General features: G+C 40.0%; 1 protein-coding gene across 1 annotated transcript in view; it reads right to left on the bottom strand.

The window, feature by feature from the left end:
* Nucleotides 1-15,683, bottom strand: part of MEOX2 (mesenchyme homeobox 2) — a 71,817-nt gene extending 56,134 nt beyond the window's left edge. The window contains exon 1 of the mRNA XM_006275576.4: nt 14,867-15,683. Within this exon, the coding sequence (XP_006275638.1) occupies nt 14,867-15,377 (511 nt within the window). The 5' untranslated portion in view covers nt 15,378-15,683. The remainder of the gene's footprint in view (nt 1-14,866) is intronic.
* Between the last annotated feature and the right edge of the window lie 6,378 nt (nt 15,684-22,061).

Raw genomic sequence — 22,061 nt, 5'->3', positions numbered from 1 at the left:
AGAAGGCAAGACATATAGGATATAGAGATGCTGGGGGGTGGGGGTGTTAAACAACCTTCATTATTTTCATTCTTACTATCTTCTATTTTACAATGTTGAGATCAGGAAGGATTTAACTGACCAGGAATTAGTAAAGTCCACATGAAATAAATAAGGGTTTTGAAGAACTGAATGATGAAAGAATAGAGCTGGGGAGGCTCATGTCATGCGTATGGACAGTACAGAAGAAGGAACAAAAAAAAAAGTAGGAAAATGATGACAGCACTAAAAACAGAGTGGAGGTGAGGTAGGATAAGATAAGAAACAACATCAGATACTTAGGTTGCATTAACCTAACCTAACTTAGGTACATCAGATACTTAGGTTACCTAACCTAAGGTATTTTCAGGGCCCCATAGGTGAGGATAAAAAGTATATTACTGATACTAAAAGGGCCCAGAAAAAGGATGCCTAAGAGAAAGTCATCTGGTCTGAATAACAGGTAGAATAATTTCAGTAGCTATGCTGTTGACTCCCACATCACAACTGTCAAAGAGAAAGTTCTGCCATAGTACAGAAGATGACTTGGGCATGGATAAACAATTTGGTCACTGGGAAAGAAAAGAAAAGATGGTTTTCTGATATAGTGGCTGTGTCTACACGTTCATTAACGTGCAGTGGTTACTGCGTATTTAGTGTAATACTTGCCTAATGGGCTAGGGACAGACCTACAAAAAAACCTGAGCCTGAATTGATTCAATCTTTGCAGGTTAGTCTAACCTACAAAGCTTGAACCTATTTGGAGGTAGACAGACATTCTCTTTTTATTCCAGAAATGCAGGCACATACCTGCAGTGGCTCAGGCTAGAAGCTGGGGGGTGCTACATCAGCCCTCTCTTTCCTTCCATAGTGCTGAGCTTGGGTGAGGAGTATGGTCCGGCCCAGCAGGATGCTTTGATTAGGGAGGGATTTCTCCCCCCTGCTCAAGGGGCGTGAGTGTTGCCAGACCCCAACCCTGGGCTAGCACTCTGAAGCAAAGGGAGGGTGCTGTGCATTGCATGCCTCTGTTGATGATACCAAGCTTTTCAATCTCCCTCTCCCTGTCTGCAAACCAGCAGGGGGGCTAATAAAACCACAGCCTTATCAGCCCATCAGCAAAACAAAAGCCTCTCTCATTAGTTGAAGTTCTTCTTAAACAGCTTTTTCCAAGGAGGAACGTTACCAGCTGACCTGTTGATTAGCTCCAAAAAGCCCTAAGTAGACACTGTCCTGTCTGCCTTTGGTCCTGTCCCAGTGAAATTGGAGACACACACCTCTCAGCATTAGCTAGCATACCACATGCCTAGGGCCCATGGGGCTGGGGTCTGTGCTGTGGCAGATGGGAGGGAGGGAGGGGGGAATCCCTGTTTGAGCAGTGAGCACAGAGGGAAGCCAGTCGGATGCTGCTGTGCCTGCAGTCTCCCTCACAGCTCTGGCTATGAAGCAGAGGGGCGGGCCCAGGCTGTTCTCTGGAGCAGAGAGCACAGCCTATCCCAGCCCAGGGCTGCAAAGCATCTGGGATGCTGGTGGACTCTGGTTTAAGTTAAGCCAGGATGGGGTGTCTGGGACAGACACTACATAAACCAGTTTGACCCAAATCAGTTAAGTCTGATACTACATTCAACCAAGTTCATCTTAAACCAGTTTCAGTCATTTTGAAATTGGTTTATGTACACTGAATGTCTGTTCTGTTACATGTTTGAACTAGTTTCTGATCACTTAAACCGGCTTATGTGTAATCTCTGTCCCTAGCCACGAAGTACTACTTAAATGCACAGTAACTACAGTTACTGAGCAGTTGCACCAGTGCATAGATTCTTTATTTGCACAGTAGCCTAATAACACTGCACAGTAGCATATTAGCAAAGTTTCTGACCAGCACACAACTGCGCAGTGTTAATAGGCCACTGCACAGTAATAAGTGTCTCATGTAGACATGCCCACTGTATAGGAAGTGACAGAAAAACCAACCTGGGTGTGTTTGACAAAAAAAGAAAGGAATCAAAGATGACCCCAAATGGTAAACCTGGCCATAGGTAGAGATTAGGGCCACTCAGCAGAGAATGGAGCAGGGAAAGCGACAGGAACTTTGCACTCGTGGATGCAGTATTAGGCCCCCTGTCCCCTAAATGTAAATGGTGACACCAAAGTTACATAGCAAGAAATATCTAATCTATAGCTTCTATTCTTTTCCAAATGAGAGGTACATTCTGGAGATCCCCATGAATGGTGAAATCCATGAATATTAAACAGGGCTCCCTGTCAGGCCACACAGCTTCCCCCTGCTCCCCCACAGTGCCTGGGGACCTACCTCTTCACCCGAGCACCACCACGGCTGCTTTTGGTGGTGGCGGCGAAGAAGATACCACTGTTGCCACCTCCCTCCCCATCCCTGGGGCTCCCTCACAGCGCCTGGGGACTGACCCCTTCCCCCCCCCTTCCCCCCGAGTACTGCTGCGGCTGCCTCTGTGGGAGAAGATGCCACCGCCACCTCCCTCCACGTCCCCAGCGCTCACTCTTCACCTGCCTCCCAGCTCTGCCCTCCCCCACGAATATTTGAATCCATTGAGTTCATGAATAGCAAGGGTGTCCTGTATAGCAATGGACTAGGAAAATTGGTAGCAAAACAGTTACAGAGCTGTTAGAAAGGGATTTTGGTGGATGTGCATGGTTTCTCTACCCATAGTGATGTACTCTGCTTGTATTGCTAAGCCCCTTTTCCTTATAAGAAAGAATACAAAAGAGCACTTGCTTTTCTACACATTACCACTTTGTGTAATTCTGTTACTATTTCCCCCAGGAAATGCTGTATTCACATTAGGCAAAATCAATTTAATCCACATTGGGTCCATCTCCTTTGGAATAAATTCATCACCCTCCTTTTCAAGGAGTAAGACAGTATATAGTTACACTAGATACTGCAGTCTTTTGTGTTGCAGTGGCTTATTCTACTGTCATTTTCAATGCTGCACAGAGACCTCTCTTTCACTACCTAATTCATATAAAGATACCCCTTCAAAGCTCCCCATGTGGTCCACCACCACATAATCCTGTTCAGAGGGTATAAATGCTGATGACGGTGTCTGTGCAGAAATTGTGGACCCCGCTGAATTTGACCTCTATCCATTTTAACTGCCTACTGGTATACAAACAAGACACTATTGCTACATTGATACACTGGCCAGTCATAATAGGCAGCATTCAAAATACCCACCCTAATCTTACCACACCTCCACTATATCAACATGGCTTTCTACTTCAGTGTATATCATTAAGACAACCACATATTTCCACTTTAACAAAAATGCAGCCTCTAAACTTTATTTCTTAATGAAGATTACAAAATAGATTTGAGAGATGGTTGGGGGGGGGGGGAGAAGCTCTTTAAAGCATATTTTTTGCCCTCTGGAATCCACTCACAGGCTATGTAACAATATTTCCTAGACATACCCCAGCCAAAAGAGTTAAAAGTCAACTAGAACAGTAACTGACATTGGCTATGCTTACCTTTATTACTATACTATAAGTAGTATTAGGAATTTCAATCCAATTATTCACGATAGTATATTTAAGCACCTCCTTAGGTGTTTTCAAGATCAGGCCCATTTTATTAAGTCTCATTATAAAGAGCCCAAGTCTTCAAAGTGCTGCACAATCCAGAGTTTTCAGCAGGAACTGAGTGTACTCAGTATCGCTGAAAATCTTAATAGATTAGGCTTTCCCATAAGAGATAATTGTATTTGACAGGTTTGAAGTAGGTTACCTACTGTACTTGAAACATGCTCTCTGACAACCAAAAACAAGAGTTTGTTTGGTTGTCACTCACTGGTAACATGGCTACAAATTCAAAAACATTAAATCCCTGCAAAACCCATCAGCATGAAAAATACTCTCTCAATTGGCACCTTTGCTATGTCTAAACACCACGAAATAAGGATGGTTTTATGGGATTTTATTCTCTTAGATTTATCTACATTCTGTTGTATTAAAGTAATAAAGATGCTTGCCTCAGTTGCAGCAATACATTAGAGTGCAAAAAGAAAAAGGGGGCGGAGAATTAAATTAAAAACAAAACTAAACCTACAGGGAAGTTTGGCAGCTTGGACCTTTATAATTTAAAACAAATCTGAATTTTTAGGAACTTTTCTCCAGTTCTGCCAACTTTTTTTTTTTAATTACAATTTAAGATGTTCAATCCACTAGGTTTGAAAATAATGAATTCCATAAAAATGAATGATTTAATACACACAGAACATTGACTTGCTTGTTTTTTTTTTTAAACAAACTGTAAATAGTGGCTAGTACCAAATCTCAGTTTACAGCTAGCATACAAAATGCTGACTGGATGCATCTACACATGTGCCCCACTGCACAGTTGGTACTGTGCAGCCATTTAGCACTTGCTTTAATAAGTACTGAGTGCTCAGTATCCACCGGTACTGCACAATCCTGGTGATGCACAGGTCATTTCTGACCCTACTATGCAGTACCTCATTTCTACTGCACAGTAGCTGCAGCATCACAGTTAGTGCCCGCTGTCACTATGGTGACATAGCACCTCATGTAGATGTGCCCACTGCCAGACAGAATGATCCACATTTATATTTATAATACAGAGGTGGTAACTAATTTATTCTTCTATTTTCCTGACTTACATAATGCCAGTTCACATCTAAAAAAACAAACTTTGCTTTGTCTTGCATTTACAGACATACATTTATCGCATGGTTCTGTTTAGTCTTCAATCTCTATTCTTCTCTATTTATTCCAGGTCAGTACATAACGTTTGAGTTATCCAAAACAGAGCTGTGTATTAAAAAAAAAAAATTATTGCTTTCTTTGAGCAGATGAGCAGAATATGCAGAGTCAACTGAACAAAAAAAGAAAATCTTCAAGAACACTATATAAATAAACACATACAAAACGTTAGTAAAGTTTGGAAAAAAAATTCTGAAGACCTTCAGAAATCAACTGACCTCAATTCCCGACTTAACTCAAATTATTGACAGTAATGCAGTACTTTCCTGAAACAAGAATACAAATCAATAAAAGTAGTTAATATTATCTTGCCACTAACTTTGCTCTAGTAGCATATTACTAAAAATGGTGAAGACTAGACAATGCTCTTCATTTAGATGCTGCTACTTTCAGAGAGAAAGGAATATACTGAACACCTTTTAGAGTTGGTAAAACTTTAAAAATATATTTTAAAAAAGAAATTCATCTCAATAGTTTAAAGAGAAACCTTATTATCTCTTATTAACCTTTTAATTGTTGCTGGTGGTACTGAGGAGCTCTTTCTTTTAAGCATAAAACCTTTAATATAGTTCATCATTCTAAGAAAAGTCACGTAGATCTTCAAGCGACTAGTCAACATAGCTATATTTCAAGGGAGCTATGACAATTACACCTGCTGAGAATTCAGCTCAACATATTTTTATTTCGTCTTACTTAGATCCCAAAAGTTACAATTTTATATTTTACCTTAAGAAAAATAAGATTTTATTTACTTTTTTCCCCCCCAAAAAGCAAGTCAACTTTTTATGATAATTAGAACAAGCTGGATATATTTCATTGTTTGTAACATTAGGCTTATATCACACAATATATTAATAGGTAAAGTATTTGCTAAGACCAAGCAGCATCCAGATAAACACAAGACATACACAAAGGCCTGCACAAGAATTAAAAACCAACTTAACGTATTAACGTGTTTTGTTAAATTAGACCCATCTAAATATCTGGTTAAGTGTCTTGCTGAATCATAACCATAGACCTTATTTCTCCACTTGGATTTTTTTACATGAACCATCTGGCTCAGTTGTTCCCCCTAGACCTGTGAGAGAAGGAGCCCTACTATGACAGAATCTCTTGGAAGCACAATGTGTAAACTCAGCTGCCACAGTAGATCCCTCCCTTCCCTAGACCCTATGCAGAGAACTCTAGGTCTAGGAGATATGTATGGGGATGGCATGGCAGAACAGTCCTTCTGTTCTGAGGAACCAAATCCCCTCTAAGGGCTTAGAATAGTTCCTTGTGCAATATTCCCTTGCAGAATTACTCCACTGGTATCCCATTCTTCAAAAGAACCATTTGGGGAGAATGTCACTGGGGAAACTCATGGAGTTTTCTAATCCACTAACTTCCTTACTGGACTTTGCGTGAGTTGCGAGCTGAGAGGTGGTAGTAGAGAAAACACTAATATTCCTTCAACTTCCATTAATAGTCAGTTCACATGTGTCTGGCAGATTTCAGTATTTAATATTACAGCGACCAAAGAAGGAAACATGGTTTTTTCCTTAAGAAACATAAGAAAATGACAAAGGCCCCGATTCGCCAAAGCACCTGTGCACATGCTTAAATTTGGTTATGTTCAAGACAATGAAAATGCTCACAAAGTGATATCCTTGTTCCACTGAATTAAATACAAGTTTTACTTTTGACTTCAGTGGGCAAAGATTTAGCATAAACTTCATTGATTATAGAATCAAGTCCTTAAACACTAAAAACAATCTTGGCTGTAAAGATACTAGAGTATTTTCGAATGCATATCAGTGATGCCTGTACCTCTTTATAAAACCTGAATTCCTAAAACTGAAAATTGGGGGACTGGAAAGAAAAGAGAGGGCTTAAGGAAACACTGTATCTAGACTGCAACATAATTAGCAGCAGTAATTTGTTCCAGTGTTATTTGCCATAAATATGTTTAATAAATTCTTCTTCAGTCTAAGCAGCAGCTTTTTTTCCAAAAACGATTCTTTGCTTCATTAATTCAGGTTTCATAATCCACTCAGTTTTACTTGGTTAGTGAAAGGATTTTCTTTCATATTTAATTAATGATGTGACACACTCCTTTCAGACTTATTTCTTCCTCTGTTTTGGCCAATTGGTTTGATTCATATGCTGAAAATAAAAAGTAAGAAAAATTCAACCTACAACATAACTTGTGTATCAAGAACAGTTATATATTCTAAGGCTTGCATTTAGATTATTCTGGATATAATACTGAGATTAGACCTGATCTCTGTTAACTGAAGAATAAGTCTCCCAGTCTTCAATACATGTAAGATTGGAACATTGCGTTATTAAGAAGAAAGCCATTTAGCTGCTCATTTTGAAGAATGGTCTCTGGTATTTGTACCCACACATAACCACAGGCGTATTTGGTAAGGCACGTGCTCAGTTAAGTTTGCCCAAGAGCCGTAAAATACTTATGATATTTTCTGGTACGAGGCCTGAGGCCAAGCTGAGATCCTTCCAAAACTCAGAAATCAATGACTGACAGGATTTCTATTGACTTCAAGAGGGCCAAGATTCACCCTCCAGCCCTAATAACTGGATCCAAGATGTATTATATCAATGTTAAAATATGTCAAATGTACTGAACTCATGAGAAATTTAATCATGTTCAAATCTTCATACACATTATAACAGACAAAATTTTAGTGGCATAATAGCATAGACAAAATGATAATTATTCAGTATGCATTACGATTTTTTTTTATTTTTTTATTTTTCTACATTTGTGACTCTGAATATATAACTGTGAATGCAAAGCTGGAGCTTTTTTCTTTTTTTTAGAAACTGTGAAAACTGAAAGTCATTCATGAAATTCATATCTTGGTTATCTCAGATATTTCTAAATGGATGCTGCCAATTTAATTTTTTTCCAAACATTCAGGTTTTGCAATAAGCATTTATACACTCTAAAAACAAGAAGACTGATTCTAGTGGTAGCAAAAAAATACATAATTTTTTTCTCTAATAAGCACTTCACAATAAGATTTGCTTCTGTCATCTGGACAAGACCCAAAAAATGGTAAGCAATATGATAAAAGAAAGAAACAAACTATTTTCTTTGCCAGAGCTGAAGAATGTAGAAGGTAAGGTAGATTTGCACCTTATAGACTCACATCATCAGCTCAGGAAAACTTGTACTAAATATGTATGCTCAACTACTTTGGTTAGCCTATAAAGATACACATCTACCCTGCCTTCTACTTGACTTCAAACTAACACAGCTAACTATGTCACTCTGCTGAAAACTGTGCAAATGGTTAACACATAGGGTAAAATTTTGGCATCACTAAAATCAGTCAGTTTTGCCACTGATTGTCCTGCAACCAGGCCTTCATCAACAGTAACACAGAGGTAGACAAATTAGATTTTAAAATTCTTTGTATTTTAAATCACATAAATATAAGTCAACAACATGTGCACAAAATAACTTCACAGATCTGAATGGTCCTCATGATCTTAGAAAATTTGTATTTATTTATTCATTTCTTTAAAATAAAATTTCAGAAAAGGAGTGTTCATTTAATGTTTTGAAATCCTAGACAATTTCGTAAAAACACACTAAAAGCTAAAGAGGTAAGAGTTTTTGTGGCTGAAATCTTTTATTGGACCACCTGCGTTTGGTACCGATTAAACAAGATTTTGGGCGATACCTAAATCTATCCCAACTATGCAGCTGGTCCAATAAAAGATTTCTCCCACAAAAATTCCTTTCTCTAGAACATTTCCTGGATCATCATGGCTATAGCATCATTTCAATGCTATAAAAACCTACAGAAATGGTGCCCGGTAGAAAAACTTTTCATTCCTAAAACTCAAAGTGGAAGATAAGGAACATTATAACTATTTTACAGATAAGCAAAACTGAGTTTGCTCAAGGTCACACAGCAAGAAACAGAACCCAGGGTGTCTTTAATGCCAACATATACAGTCCTATATGCTAGATGATAACCATATACCTAAGCGTCTGCATAATTGGGAACGTAGTTTACAAAATAGGAAAGGGTTTTTCCTTAAAGGTATTTTATGACTTGTTTTCTTTTAAATCAAATCTGATCAGCAGAATAAGATCCTAGATTGTGTAGAAAAATGTAGAAAGGCTAAAACCAAAACCATCAAGTGCCTATATATCATAATGGATTGACTTTTAGCTTCGCTCATTCAAGCGAACCAAGAGAGACTATTAATATTCCACATTTCAATGACATGGAAACTGGTCGGCTAGCATACATTTTACCACAAGGAAAAATAAATGTATTGAACATTTACACTCTCCAATAGACTAATACAGAGAGTAGCAGTAATTCTGCAAGCAACACAGGACTGTTAAAGCAGGCTCTCAAAGTGAATGTAATCACCTCTCCTTAAATTTCATGAAACAGGGCCTAATCTGACTCCCACTAACTTTAAAGAGGAGGAGGATCAGGTGTGTGAATGCAAAGGTTTTACAAAACAAGGTTTCATTTAGACAAATGCGCCCACTTAAAAACACTTAAAGTGGTTACTGTACTATAGGTAATAAGGGCACCCATGTGAAAGAAAAAAAAAAAAACCCTTAGCCAAATGTTCACCATTACAAGAATTTGCATTCTACATAAGAATCTGTTAGTTTGAATTGTGTCCTTAAAGGTTGTTAAGCAACAAGATTAAACATAGTTTAGGTAGTTTCAGATTAGGAATGCCCAAAGTATTAGGCGATAATCAATAATATACTTTCCACTCCACTACTAGAATTCAAGTTAAGGAATAAAAGAATTCCTTTTCAACCTTTTTAACAACAAAAAGTTTAAAATTCTTAGTTATATAGTGTCATGATTTTTTAAATGGATTTGTTAAATGATTTGTTATTTATGAAATTCTCAGGTCTTTAAATATAGCTTTTGTGAGTCTTTCATCTGCATGTGTGTGTATGTTTCTCTCCCGGTACGGGAGCCTATCCTTTGTTTCTTACTCAAGCATAACTCTCAATGACTTTGCTTTTAAGAGTGTGTTCCTTGATACTGGCTAAATATTAAGTAATACAAAATTACATAATTAAGTTCCTGTGCCAAAGATCAAAATAAAACAGCACAATTAGGACCTTGTCCAGAAATGCTTGTAAGTACGTACCTACGTCAAGTAAGCAAATAATCCCACTGAAGTCAGTAAAACACCTCAAATGCTTAAACGCTTAAATGCATTGCTGGATCAGGGCTTTGATGTTTATTTTTATGGGAAAAAGAGGAAAGCATAATGTTGGTAGCTAAAAGTGAATCTCGACACTTAATCCATAATAAAAATATGATAATATATAATTTTGTAGTATAACTCTTTCCATCCATAGTTAATACAAAAGATGCACTAATATATATTAACCTACCACTTAGTTTAGAGGAAGAAATTTTTTGAATGTGTAATAGAAATTAAACATGAGTATCATCCAAGAAAGACACAGTTCTAAACGTTTTGCTAGTTACATGTGCTGTGGGCAAAAAGAACACATCACTTTAAGGTTTGTTCTATGAAACAATCCACAAAGTAATGGTACAATCAGCACCAATCTTTGATAAGCACTCACCCACTTTGTATTTCTCTTCAAAACATGTTGAAATCAAAGAGCTGAGAGATCATAATATTTTTGACATGCCTCTCTTAGTTGCATAATCCACATATTTTGACATTTTCTTCTCCTGATAAGTGATGTTTGATACTAGATACCAGACATAATTAAAACTAACTCTGTACAGAAAGTAGTGTGTGTGTGATAATATGTATTTTTCTTGCTTCCGTTTACTGCTATGCTGAAAAAGTACAGACATATTGATGAATCAGTTACATAGCTCTTTTTGACTACAAGTACATAGCTCATTTTTCTTACTGAAATGTTTTGGAAAGCAATCAGAAGTCTTTGAGACCAATGAATTCATACTATTTACAATCATTCATCAAAATTATTTGAAATGAACATTTCAACATCTAGGATTTTTTAAAGCAGTTTCTTTGAAGATACAGGTCTTTGTATTGTTTAATTGGCCTAAGATTAAGCACCTGATAAGATGATTTTCTTCATGCTAGAAAAATGCTTTACTCTTTTAATAACTGATTGATAAGCCTGTCTATTAACAAAACTAGTAATATTATTATTCAGATGTTCATTTCTGAAAGCATTTTCCTAGGCCCAAACTAAACAAATAGAACTCCATTAGTATAATGGCAGTTGTGCATGCATTTTTGAAGTGTGAACGGACATCATGCTCATATTTGCCCATAAATCTCTCTACAGAACTGTTTGCGCAGTACAGAGAGGCTCAGCTGAATTTAAAATTACTTTTCATACTTATCAGTCATTTTAATCTGATAGTGCTTTAATAGACCATGGTGCGTTTTCATTTCTCTCTTATAAATACATATTCCTCTATCCTGTTTAAGACGTTTAGAGTGTAACATATGTTTAAGATATTCCTTAGGCAGTTCTCCTCCATCTAACTGGAGCCATTAGAGTTCTTCTCACCACAATTCAGATTTCATAAAATACTTTAAACTGTTTATAGTCCCATTTCATGAAATCCACATGACACATTCTGCATCTCTAGCATGCATCTACAAATAGGCCCCCTTCTTAGAATTACTCAGATTTTACAAGCTTTAAACTGTAATAAGCAAAGTTGGACAATGATAAAACAATTTTACATTTTGCGTGTTCTCTCTCTCCTGAATATCAAAAGCTATTTATAATGGCAAAATGAAATTACTTCAGAAGCCATTAAGATGAGAACAGGGCATTAGAAAAATCCATACTACTTCACATGCAAGAACTGATTACAAGCTAACAATTTAAGAATATTTAGACTTATATATTGAACATGGTCTTCATGCACCCCTTATTAGCGTTTAAATAATTCTGGGCAGTGGAATGTTTAAAATGGCTAAATTTAGCTGAAGCTTAACCCAAAATGTTGGGGTATTCTATCCACTAAGGTTGTACATGATTTTGTTAAACACTGAAAGTCAGTTTCAGTTAAATAAAGAGGTATGCACATCATCACTTCCACACTTATTTCATTGTCCCACAGTTAGGCCTGGGCAGATTGAGATCAGAATGCTATTGTAAAACATGGTCATACTGACAGCTGTTGCTTACATGATTCGATGAACAAGTGGTTCATCAAATCATGTACGAAAAATAGGGTTTGTGTGGTTCAAAATGTCACTCAAAAGCCCTTTATAAAACAGCTAGAAACTTCTTCATGTTTCTATAGAAGCTTAGTCAACTATGTTGCTTAGAGAATGCTTCCCAACCTGTTCAGGTCCCAGCACAAAACAAGGTCCCCCACATCAGCCTATATAGAGAACAACTAAGGTACATTTCACCTCTTTTTCTAAGAGCTGAACAAAATGACAACAATATATCCAAAACAAATATTACTTCCTCCCTCCTCCCTATTTCTCTGTGTACCTGAGTGTATGAATTTGAGAAAGAAAAGTATGGGGGTGGGAAATATGTGTGAATAAAATAAATTTAGAGAGAAAGGACTGCGAAGTTCTGCATGCTGTTAGGAAAGGAACTTTTTGATGGACCAGTAAAATCACACTAATGTTTTTTTTTTCCCATCGTTATAGGGAAAAATAGGCAAATTGTGCATCTCCACTAGCAAATCTGTGTGACAGTTCTATAAGCTTGAGTAAATATAGCTACTTTTTATAATAATAGTGCAAGTAATTTTAATCATGTTAATTTCTTAAGACGACAAGTCTCAAACCTCAGCTTTATGAGTCAGCATTCCTGATGTCAAAAAAATCACAATAATAAAAGCAAAATATTTCAAGACATGGGCAACCTCAAAGCTAACTTGGTTCTGAAATGTGGAATATAGCCAGAGTAAAAATATATCTAATGTTTCCTTTAAATTCGTGTTGTAAATTCAAGCATACTAAATTTATCCTGAAATATACACTAACATTAAATTACTGGTGTCTAAGACCACCACACACTAACTTAACAGCCTCCTTCTTTCGTTATTTACAATCATAATTTAATATGTAAACATGCATTAAAGTGGAGGATTAAACTTCTCAGAATGAGCATTACTTTTATAAAAAAAAGGTATGATTAAGACAAAAAGAAAAATAAAAGAACACGATTTTGATTCAGAACAAAATAATCCATCCTGTATATTTCTCACTGAAAGTAGTCAAATAAGCAATAACTGCTGGTAATTGCAGAAACAGACTGATTGACCTAAAAACAGGTTTTGGTGTCATAAGTTACCATAATACTGAATATTTAGGACAAAAGCTCAGGTTGAAAAAGTGGGAGGGGTTGAGTAGTGGCATGCAGGCAACACTCTTTTGAAGAAAGCTTAAGGCAGGCCTTCTTGACTCAAGCCTTTGCAATAATAAATAGATTAATATATTTATTTGGGTTAAAACAGTTTTATGCCTCCACTCTGCAGCTTTATATTCAGATACTGCCTTAGAAAGCAAACCCTAGATTACACCATTGTACTGAAGCCATCACAACTAAAGTCTCAATCAATACTGTTCAAAAGCCATTGGAAAGACACCCTTGACTTCAGAGATAGATACGATTTCAGCACGGGTGTGGGCTTTTTCATTGCAAACTGCAATAAATGAAAAACTGTAATGAACATTTCCCTAGCATTATAAATTAGTGATGAATTCTCTCTTGTTTTCTGCCTTTGTAAATAAATTGATGAGTTCACAGACTCCTCTCATGCACCATATGGCTTAAAATTATTTTCATTAGAAACTGGTGAAAATAATCACCACATCTTTCACCTGGTCAAGTACATGCAATTTGTTTCATAAAATAAGATATAGATGTCATTCCAAATAAATGCCCATAAGTAGCATCTTTTTTATAGTTGGAAGTATATTTTTATTTTATATAAGCAATAGATTCCCTAGTGCATAAGAAGCTTACTAACTAACCTAGTGTTTTATTGCGAGTCGGGGTACAACGCTTTCTGGATGATGTGGAGAGCAAAAAAAAGACGGGGGGGCGGGGGGGGGGGAGAACCACTCTGTTTTATAAAGAAAAACCAACTGCTGCCAGAGAAGAGAAAGTGAAAGGATTTTTTCCAAATATTTACTAGTGTTCAGCATTGAAGCCATGACTCTCTCCAACTTGTAAACACAGAGCCCGGTTTTGCAAAGTTTGGTAGTGTACAACTTGGTTTGTCTGCTCCTGACTTTCCAATGGGGGAAACACTTTCCTGTCTCACTAGACACAGAGAGAGTGTCTGCACACACTGCCCTATCCCATTACCTCCTGCATGTCTCACTACTCTGTGTGTGTGTGTGTGTGTGTGTACTGCCCTATCCCACTACCTCCTGCGTCTCACCAGACTGTGACGCATCTGTCCCACTAGAGTGTGAATGCATGTCCTACTACAGTGCCTGTCCCACTAGTGTGCGTGTGTGTGTGTGCGTGCCCACATCTCAGGAGAGAGAGGGTGGGTGTGCACGTGTTCACACACCTTCTTTCCTCCCCGTGTACTAGAAATGCCATCCCTTCCCAGAGAAGCCCTGCTACCGTGGCGGAGCCATTCACAAGAATGGCATTTGAGCACGGGGGAAACTTGTCGCCGAGCCCCAGGATCAAGCACCATCTCCCTGCGCGGCTCACCAATACCAAGATACTATGGGAGAAACTTTTCGATTTTACTTTTTGACGGCGGAGGGGGGCAAGGGGCTCCCCCCAGATAGGCCAAGTGAACTGTTCGATCCCTCAGCTCTTCTCCCGCCGGGAGCCGCGCCAGCCCCCCGGCCCCGGCCCCTGACCCCGGGGTGAGCTGGGCGCGGGGCTCCCGCGGGGGGCGGCGGAGCGCGCCAGGAGGAAGCTGCCCCCGCCGGGCCCGGGCCCTGCGGGAACCTCCTGGCCCGGCCTGTCAGGCGCTGTCACGTGCCGGCGTGTCCATGCCCCGGCCCCACGGGCTGCAGGAGGGAAGGTCAAGGCACGACCCGCTCCGAAGCCGGGTGTCGCCGGGGCCCTCAGGCAGGAGGCAACCACCCTCTCCCCCCGGCCCCCAATGCAAGGGGAAGCCTTTACCTGAGCTGTCGCTTTTCCTCTTGCCGCCTCTCTTCTCCGTCTCCACCGGGGATAGAGCCTGCCTGCCGTAGTCCCCTGGCGCGCAGGCCGCCCCCGTGGGCGTGCTGGTGCCCAGGCTGGAGGCGCCGGAGCAGAGCCCCGGGGGGCTGGTGCCCAGCTCCGGCGGGCCGCCCGAGTCGGGCTGCAGGCACAGGCTGTGCCTGGCCGCGGCCGGGGGGGAGGACATCTGGGGGATGTGCCAGTTCGTCTGCAGCGCCTGGTGCTGCTGCTGCTGGTGGTGATGGTGGTGATGGTGGTGGTGGTGATGGTGGCCGCGGTGATGCTGGCTGGCGAACATGCCCTCCTCGCCGGGGTATCCCGCTATGATGCACGAGGAGGACGAGGTGGAGAGCTCGGGGTAGGACATGTGGTCGGAGCGTCCGTGCAGGGCCAGCGAGGACTGGGAGAAGGGGTGCAGGCTCTGCGCCGCGGCGTGCGGGCTGCGCAGGCAGCCGAAAAGGGTGTGATCCATGGCATGCGGGGCGCGGGTAATCCAGGGCCAGGTCCCGGCGCCGCGCGGCTGTCGCGGAGCGGGAGCGGCGGGGAAGGTGGTCCCGCGCCGCGGCTTTGAGGGGGAACCCGCCGCTTACCGGGAGGTTATAAATACAGGCGCGTGTAACGTGAGCCGGGGGCTGGCTCAGCCGCGCCGCGCTGACCGCGTGCAAACTCCCTCCGAAACTCCGGCGCGTCCCGCAGCCCCGCGTCCGCGGGACAGGACAGGACAGGACAGGACCCGGCCCGGCCCGGCCCGGCCCAGCCCGCCGCGGGCGGGGCCGCCGCCGCCGCCTGGGACCCGCGCACCCGCCTGCTCGCCCCCCCGCCCCCCGGGAGGAGGGGCCGGCTCCGCTCCTGCTGCGCGCATCCGCCCCTGAACTTGTGTGCGCGCTGGAGGCGGCGCCCGCTTCGCACCCGCGCCCCTGCCGGCCTCACCTGCTGGCCCCACACCTGCCCCCTTAGCCCCGGCCCGGGCCCTCTGCCGCACCCGGGGTGACCAGCAACAAACAGCGCGAATAACGCTCCGCTGGGCCGATCGCGCGTGGCCCCCGCTGCACAGGGCTCCCCGCACTCTGCTGGCCCCGGGGCTCGGGCGGGAAACGGGCGCCGAGAGGCCAGGGAGTGAGTTTGCGGGAGGTTACACCAGCGCCTCATGGTCAGTGGAAGACACTTGCTGCCATCAACACCACAAAACAACCCCCCCAACACACACCAAAAGGACCAAGTTCTCTCACATCTTCCTGTTCTCTGACTGCAGCTAATACCTCCCCACGCTGCTTTTCGCCGTCTCAGGTGAGACACGGCGGAGAGAGTTTGAGACGCCGCTGCTCGCAGGGGATGCAGTCAGTGGAGCCGCGCGCCAGCGCAGCCCACCTGTACACCCCCCCACCAACGTGTGCGTGAGCAAGGGGGAGCACCCACAAGCAACGTTTTCTGTCTTAACCCCCGCCCCCAAATAAATAAATCAGCAGGGGTCCTGCCATTTGTGTCTTAATTCTGGAGTCCGTGTGTCAAGAATTAAAAAAAAAAAAAGAATTTCAGTCGCTATAGGAAAAAAAAATCAGGAATTGCATGAGATTTGCAAGAGCTAGTTACTTAAACGGAAATTGAGCCCTATTTTGTGGGAAATTAGTTTTGCAGACTTTCTGCGCGAAAAAAAAAAAAAATCTAAAAACTTTTGTTCAGCAGCTGCTGCATTTGCCCTGGCAGTTTCAGGCTGAGCCGGAACCTGCAGCAGTCTTTAGACGGTAAGAGTCGCCCTCCCTCCTCCCCCCCTTTTTTTTTAAATTTTTTAGATCTAATGCTTTTTTTCGAAAAAAAACCCCAAAACAAAATAGTGTGTTAACTTAGTTTTAGCTGTAACAATCCCATCTAATGTGATGTCCAAAGCAGCAGTAAGTCTTGTTGCTGCTTTGCACTGGTCACCCCTTGATATTGCTTCAGAATAAAGGAAATATTCAGTTACAACACTGATGAAATATTTTGTGCGTTTCATTGTTTATCGTTTCAATATGTGCTCTAATATTAAAAGGAAGCGTACAAAGCAAAGGCGATGCCTGAGCTGTGACTTGTTTTCTTAGCACCCAGCGCTGCGAGATGAGCGCTGCTGCTTGGTCCAGAAGACGTAGTGCTCAGGGCCCCAGGAAGGAGGAACCGTGAGAGGTTCACTAACGGGAGTGCTTTGTTAGCACCGCTTTGCAGGAGGAGCCAAAACAAAATTTACCCCTAACTTATTCATGCAATGGATGCAGTATATCCAAGTCCTTTTTTTTTTCCCCTCTCTTTTTGGGAGGGGGGTTATTCCAGCACAAACCCTCTGACTGTAAACAGCTGATGGGGGACAGGGAGGGAATGCATTTTGTTTCAGGTGCCTTGTAAATAGTCATCAGGCACAGAGCTCTTTCATCTCTAATAGGTGCGACTTCCCTTAACGTGCCCAGGCTGAGCACTCTTCCAGCGTCAGATGTTAACAGCATGTCCCGAAGTTTCTTACCAACCTGCTGCTGTCAGTCAATCAGGCTCTGGAAATGTTGAACAAGGAGGGAGAAAATAGAAGGCAAAGAGCGAGACTGACACCGTTTGAGGCATAAAATATCTAAACAGCTGAAGAACGGGTTAAAAAAATATAATGTTCCAGATCAAACTCAGTTGAGTTGTTTAACTCTAGAGGTTAGGGGGCACTGGCACATGTTTTCTACGATAAAAAGCAGAATAAGTGAAGCAAAAGAGGAGATGGTGGGAAAAGTAAAGATTAACTTTCCAAGAGAAGCAAGAGTCAGAGCCATGTTGCACTCTTTTTTTTTTTTTTTTGTACAAGAAGAGCATCCAAAAGGTAAAAGGGGAATGATGGAGGGGAAAATCAGAGAGCTAAATACTTTTTTCAATATAATCTAAAATTAATCTTCCTCTGTTTCCCATAATACCTGCCTCTCTTCTCATCATGTCTCAAAAGTTCTCATTGTAAGCAAAACAAGAATTTGAAGGGTTTTTCATTTGAAGCAACATAAGCAAACACAGCCATGCAATGGGTGTTAAAGCAAATTAGTAGCTAACAGTTTATTGCAACATCCTAGTTAATACACTTATGGATTTATCAGTCTATAACTAATCTGTAGATTTGTGACACAGTGGCTTGTATAATTTTAAAGCAGCTTTCAGCAAACAGGCTGTAAAGAAACATAAAAAAAAAAAAAATCAAGAAAATTCTAATGTAAAACTTGTAAATAAAAGCAATTCTATGAAGCAAAATATGAAGGTTTATTAGAGCTCCATATTATTGATTGGTTTCATGTTTATATTATTATCTCTTTCTATATTGCACTTTTGATCTACATGTGGGAGTAGTCAGTGTCAACAAACTTGCCCTAAACTTCTAATGCCAAGTGAAAATAAAAGAATGGTTTTAGATGTTTGAGAACTGTAAACCATTTAGCTCATAAAACAGCTGGAACCAACCTAGCTTTGGACATCGTTTATCCTCTCCTAAAATGAGCTAATGGTTGCATCTGTTTTTTAATTTTAAAATGTATTGCAAGATATAGAAATCATATGAAGGAAGGCGGAGTGCCTTCTGCTTCAGAATTCCTGTACTATACTCCTGTTCAGGCTCTTAGAACAGGTTTTAATACCCTGAACATTTGACCCTGCTGATATTTTTAGTGTTAATAGCTCTGCTGATAATTAGGGGTGTTGCCCATTTCTTTTGAGGTCTGTGCCCTGTTAGTATATGCATGCTACAGTACAATGAGACAAATGGAAATATTTTAGGGTTAGATCCTTCACTTACATGAATTGTCATGGTTTCACTGAAATCAGTGTTATTAATTTTTTTGCCAGCTCAAGAAATGCCCCTTACCATCAAAATATAAAGCTTAAAAATATTATTTTAGCTCCTTTTATCCACAGATTTTATTATACCTAAGGGTTTATCAAAAAAAGATGGAATTTTATTGCGCTGTAATTATGACTAGTGTGCATTTTTTCAGGGCAGCTTGGTCAAGGCAGGCATCCTTACTTCAACATTAGAGCCAATACAGATTCACAACAGATGTATGTTTATTTTCAGATTTTTTGTTGATTGAGGGTATTTTTGCTACTTAATTCCCTTGGAAGTAATGCAGTTTGCTCTGTCTAGCAATGAAGTTTTACAGATCTCAGTAAAAACAAAATCAGAGGTTAATACCTAATATTGAAGATGCTATCTTACCTTTAACTGAAAATGAGTAATTTGTTGATTACCTGTCAGAAACAAAGAATATCTACAGACAGTTAAAAGGTGATGAAAATTACTTTTACTGTTTGTAGATCTAGAACAGAACAAATACCCACTGTACTTTGTAAAGACCTTTTGTAAGAAAACGTCATTAATATGCATAACTTTTAACATGGTATTTTGGTGGTGTATTTCCATTGCCTTCTGATGCAGTTACAAATGTAAGATGTATCAGACATAATTTTGGGGAAAAAAATCGTACAGCTTGTCTATTAAAAAAAAACACTCAGGTTTATATTTATTGTTACTTCTCCCATATAAACTTGGACTTCATTCTAATTTTCATGATCTCAAAGCATTACAAATTTTAAAGCTACACCAGCAATTTAATTTATTACATAAAAAGTGTGCTGAACTGGAAGGCCCTCACTAAAAATAATTTTTACAAGGTTCTATTATACCATTAAAATAGACTGCCAATACAGTCCAGTGAGAACAATTTCTTGCATTTCCTTTTTTTAACTAACATAAATCTGTAAAGTATTAAAATTAATGTTAAACCTCAGCTTAAGGATAGTTGAGATACTTGAGATGGCACGCATCTCAATCTTGGACATTCAGTAGTTTCTTTGGAGATTAAATTATGCTAAATAAGTCCTACAAAAGAATACCAAAAAGGTACTAAGACTTAGGAGTTCAAGAGAACAATTTATTTGTGCAAAGTAGCATTGTCAAGATCTGTACATTAAATTGTGAGTTACTGAGTAGTCGTCTCTCTAGTATTGTCTCCATCTAAAAAAAATGCTGATCTGTGAAATGTTATTGGATGTTTTAAGTTTACATCTCCTGGTCCTGTTTAGATGTGTAATCAACATGTATTATGCATGAAAAGCATTATTTTTTTATTTTGATGATTGCATATCTTGATATGTAGCAACACAATTCTTTTGTTGAAATGTATACATCACTGTGGAGTAAAAAATAGCATGTAGACTTTTATTACTATGCAGTTTATTACTCGATAGCTTCTTGGCTTTTGGATTTAATTTTGTACAAATATTTGAAAAAACATACCACTAGGCCCCACTTAAAAAGCAAGAAAGAAAAAGACAGAAATCATTCCTAATGGGGCATATTTCATAAGCCTTGTAGGTAACAATCTATAGTCCTTATTAGACTGTACAGTTAATGTTATAGTGATACATACTTGGTGAATTAACCAACAGTACTAAAAAATATAGGTGACTTAAAATTAAAATACTTGATGTGAAAGTATTTAAGCTAAGATTCATCTATGTTAACTGAGCAGATACTCAGTGCATTCATATCAAAAAGAAAAACAACTGAAGAGGAAGACAAGCAGTAGCTAAAAACCTGTGGTGCTGTTACTTGGTGCTGTAACTTTTCACCCCAAGCGAGACAAGCAACAGGCGGCATATTTCATAACATTGTCTCCCAAAAGTTAATGAAACCTAGCAGGGTAATGTGTGAATGACCCAGCATAATGCATCTTGCCTCTTTCTCTACTGTTAGCTGCAACAGTGAGGAAAGAAGAAACATGAACTCAGAATAAATATTGTAAAGTCTTGGGACAATTGTGATTAGCTCAGCAAGATTTTTTTTATTAGTTTCATTTATTATTTATATTCAGGCTAGGACCCTATAGGACCCTATTCATGGACTTAAGCGCCCCTAGATACTATGAAGCACAAAGGACAATCTGTGTCCAAAGAACTTAGGTCTTGACCCCGCTATGGGCCATGTATAAAAGGACACCTGTGCCCTCATGGATCTCTATCAGTGACTACAGCTACTTGCTGAACTGAGTCAGAGTCAATCACAGGACAAGAGCCTGAGTTAATAATCACAGCAGAGAACAAAGATCTAACAAGTGTATATCTGTTTTTGCATGTACTCACAGTCAGTTCCAATGCCCAGTGTCTTATATAATGTTAACAACAGATACTGGATTGGAAAAGCAGCATGAAGGGAATTTACACTCTCTCTCTCTCTCTCTCTCTGTTATACACACACCATACATGCACATATTAACCTTGGAAGAAATTGTGGCCTGTTCTCAAATACCTACAAGATTCTTACTTCCCCGAGCACAAATTGCTCATTTCTTATCAAACTCTGAGCCGGTAACTAAGCCTAATTATATTAAATTGTTGTTTTGAACGTTATTTTTAAAATGCACTTGTGGTGGTTTCTCAAAGAATAAAAGGTAGAGTTGGCTGACTTCCCTAAGAAATGCATGCCAGAGCTTTCTTCTTTGTATGGAACTGTGCAAAAAGAAGAGTTCAGTCTGCATATGTATCTCCAAACTATTAAATCAATCCTGTGATTCAGGGGTATAGGTCATAACTGTGTTGATCTAAGGACATAGGCAAGCAAGGTTCTTTGGGCAAATCCAATATCTTTTATTAAACCAACTAAAATAGTTGGAAAAAAAAATTTTTTTTGCAAGCTTTTGGGTGCAAACACCCTTCTTTAGGCTGAGGAAGCACCTGTAGTTATATTCAGACATTCTGATTCAGCAAAGATCTTGAAGTGCACTAGAGCCTATGAACCTATTAATGTGCTTAAAATTAGGCAGGCCCTGAAGAACTGTGGTTTAAGCTGAAGCTCCAAAACAGAAATCCTCCAAGAAGAGGTTACACTCAATATGCTTACCTCTGGTATTATTTTCACAAGATCCCCAAAACAGAACATAGTATCAGCAAGAGTGTTTGGTTTTAGGCTCTGAACTAGGAACCAGTTAAGTATAAACTGTACAATCATGTGAAACGGGTACATCCTAAACATTTGCCACTCACTTTCTTTTAATGTACTTTGATCATCTCTTGATGCAACATCAATACGTCTGACTTTGCTTCACATACGCTATACCAATCAGGGATTGCCTGTTCCTTTGCATTCTGGCACATAAACTAACTATCCTGTATA

The sequence above is a fragment of the Alligator mississippiensis genome, chromosome 5 (genome assembly GCF_030867095.1).
Source record: "Alligator mississippiensis isolate rAllMis1 chromosome 5, rAllMis1, whole genome shotgun sequence".
NCBI lineage: Eukaryota > Metazoa > Chordata > Crocodylia > Alligatoridae > Alligator > Alligator mississippiensis.
Note: the sequence above shows the minus strand (reverse complement) of the source record. Positions and strands in the feature narration are given on the sequence as shown.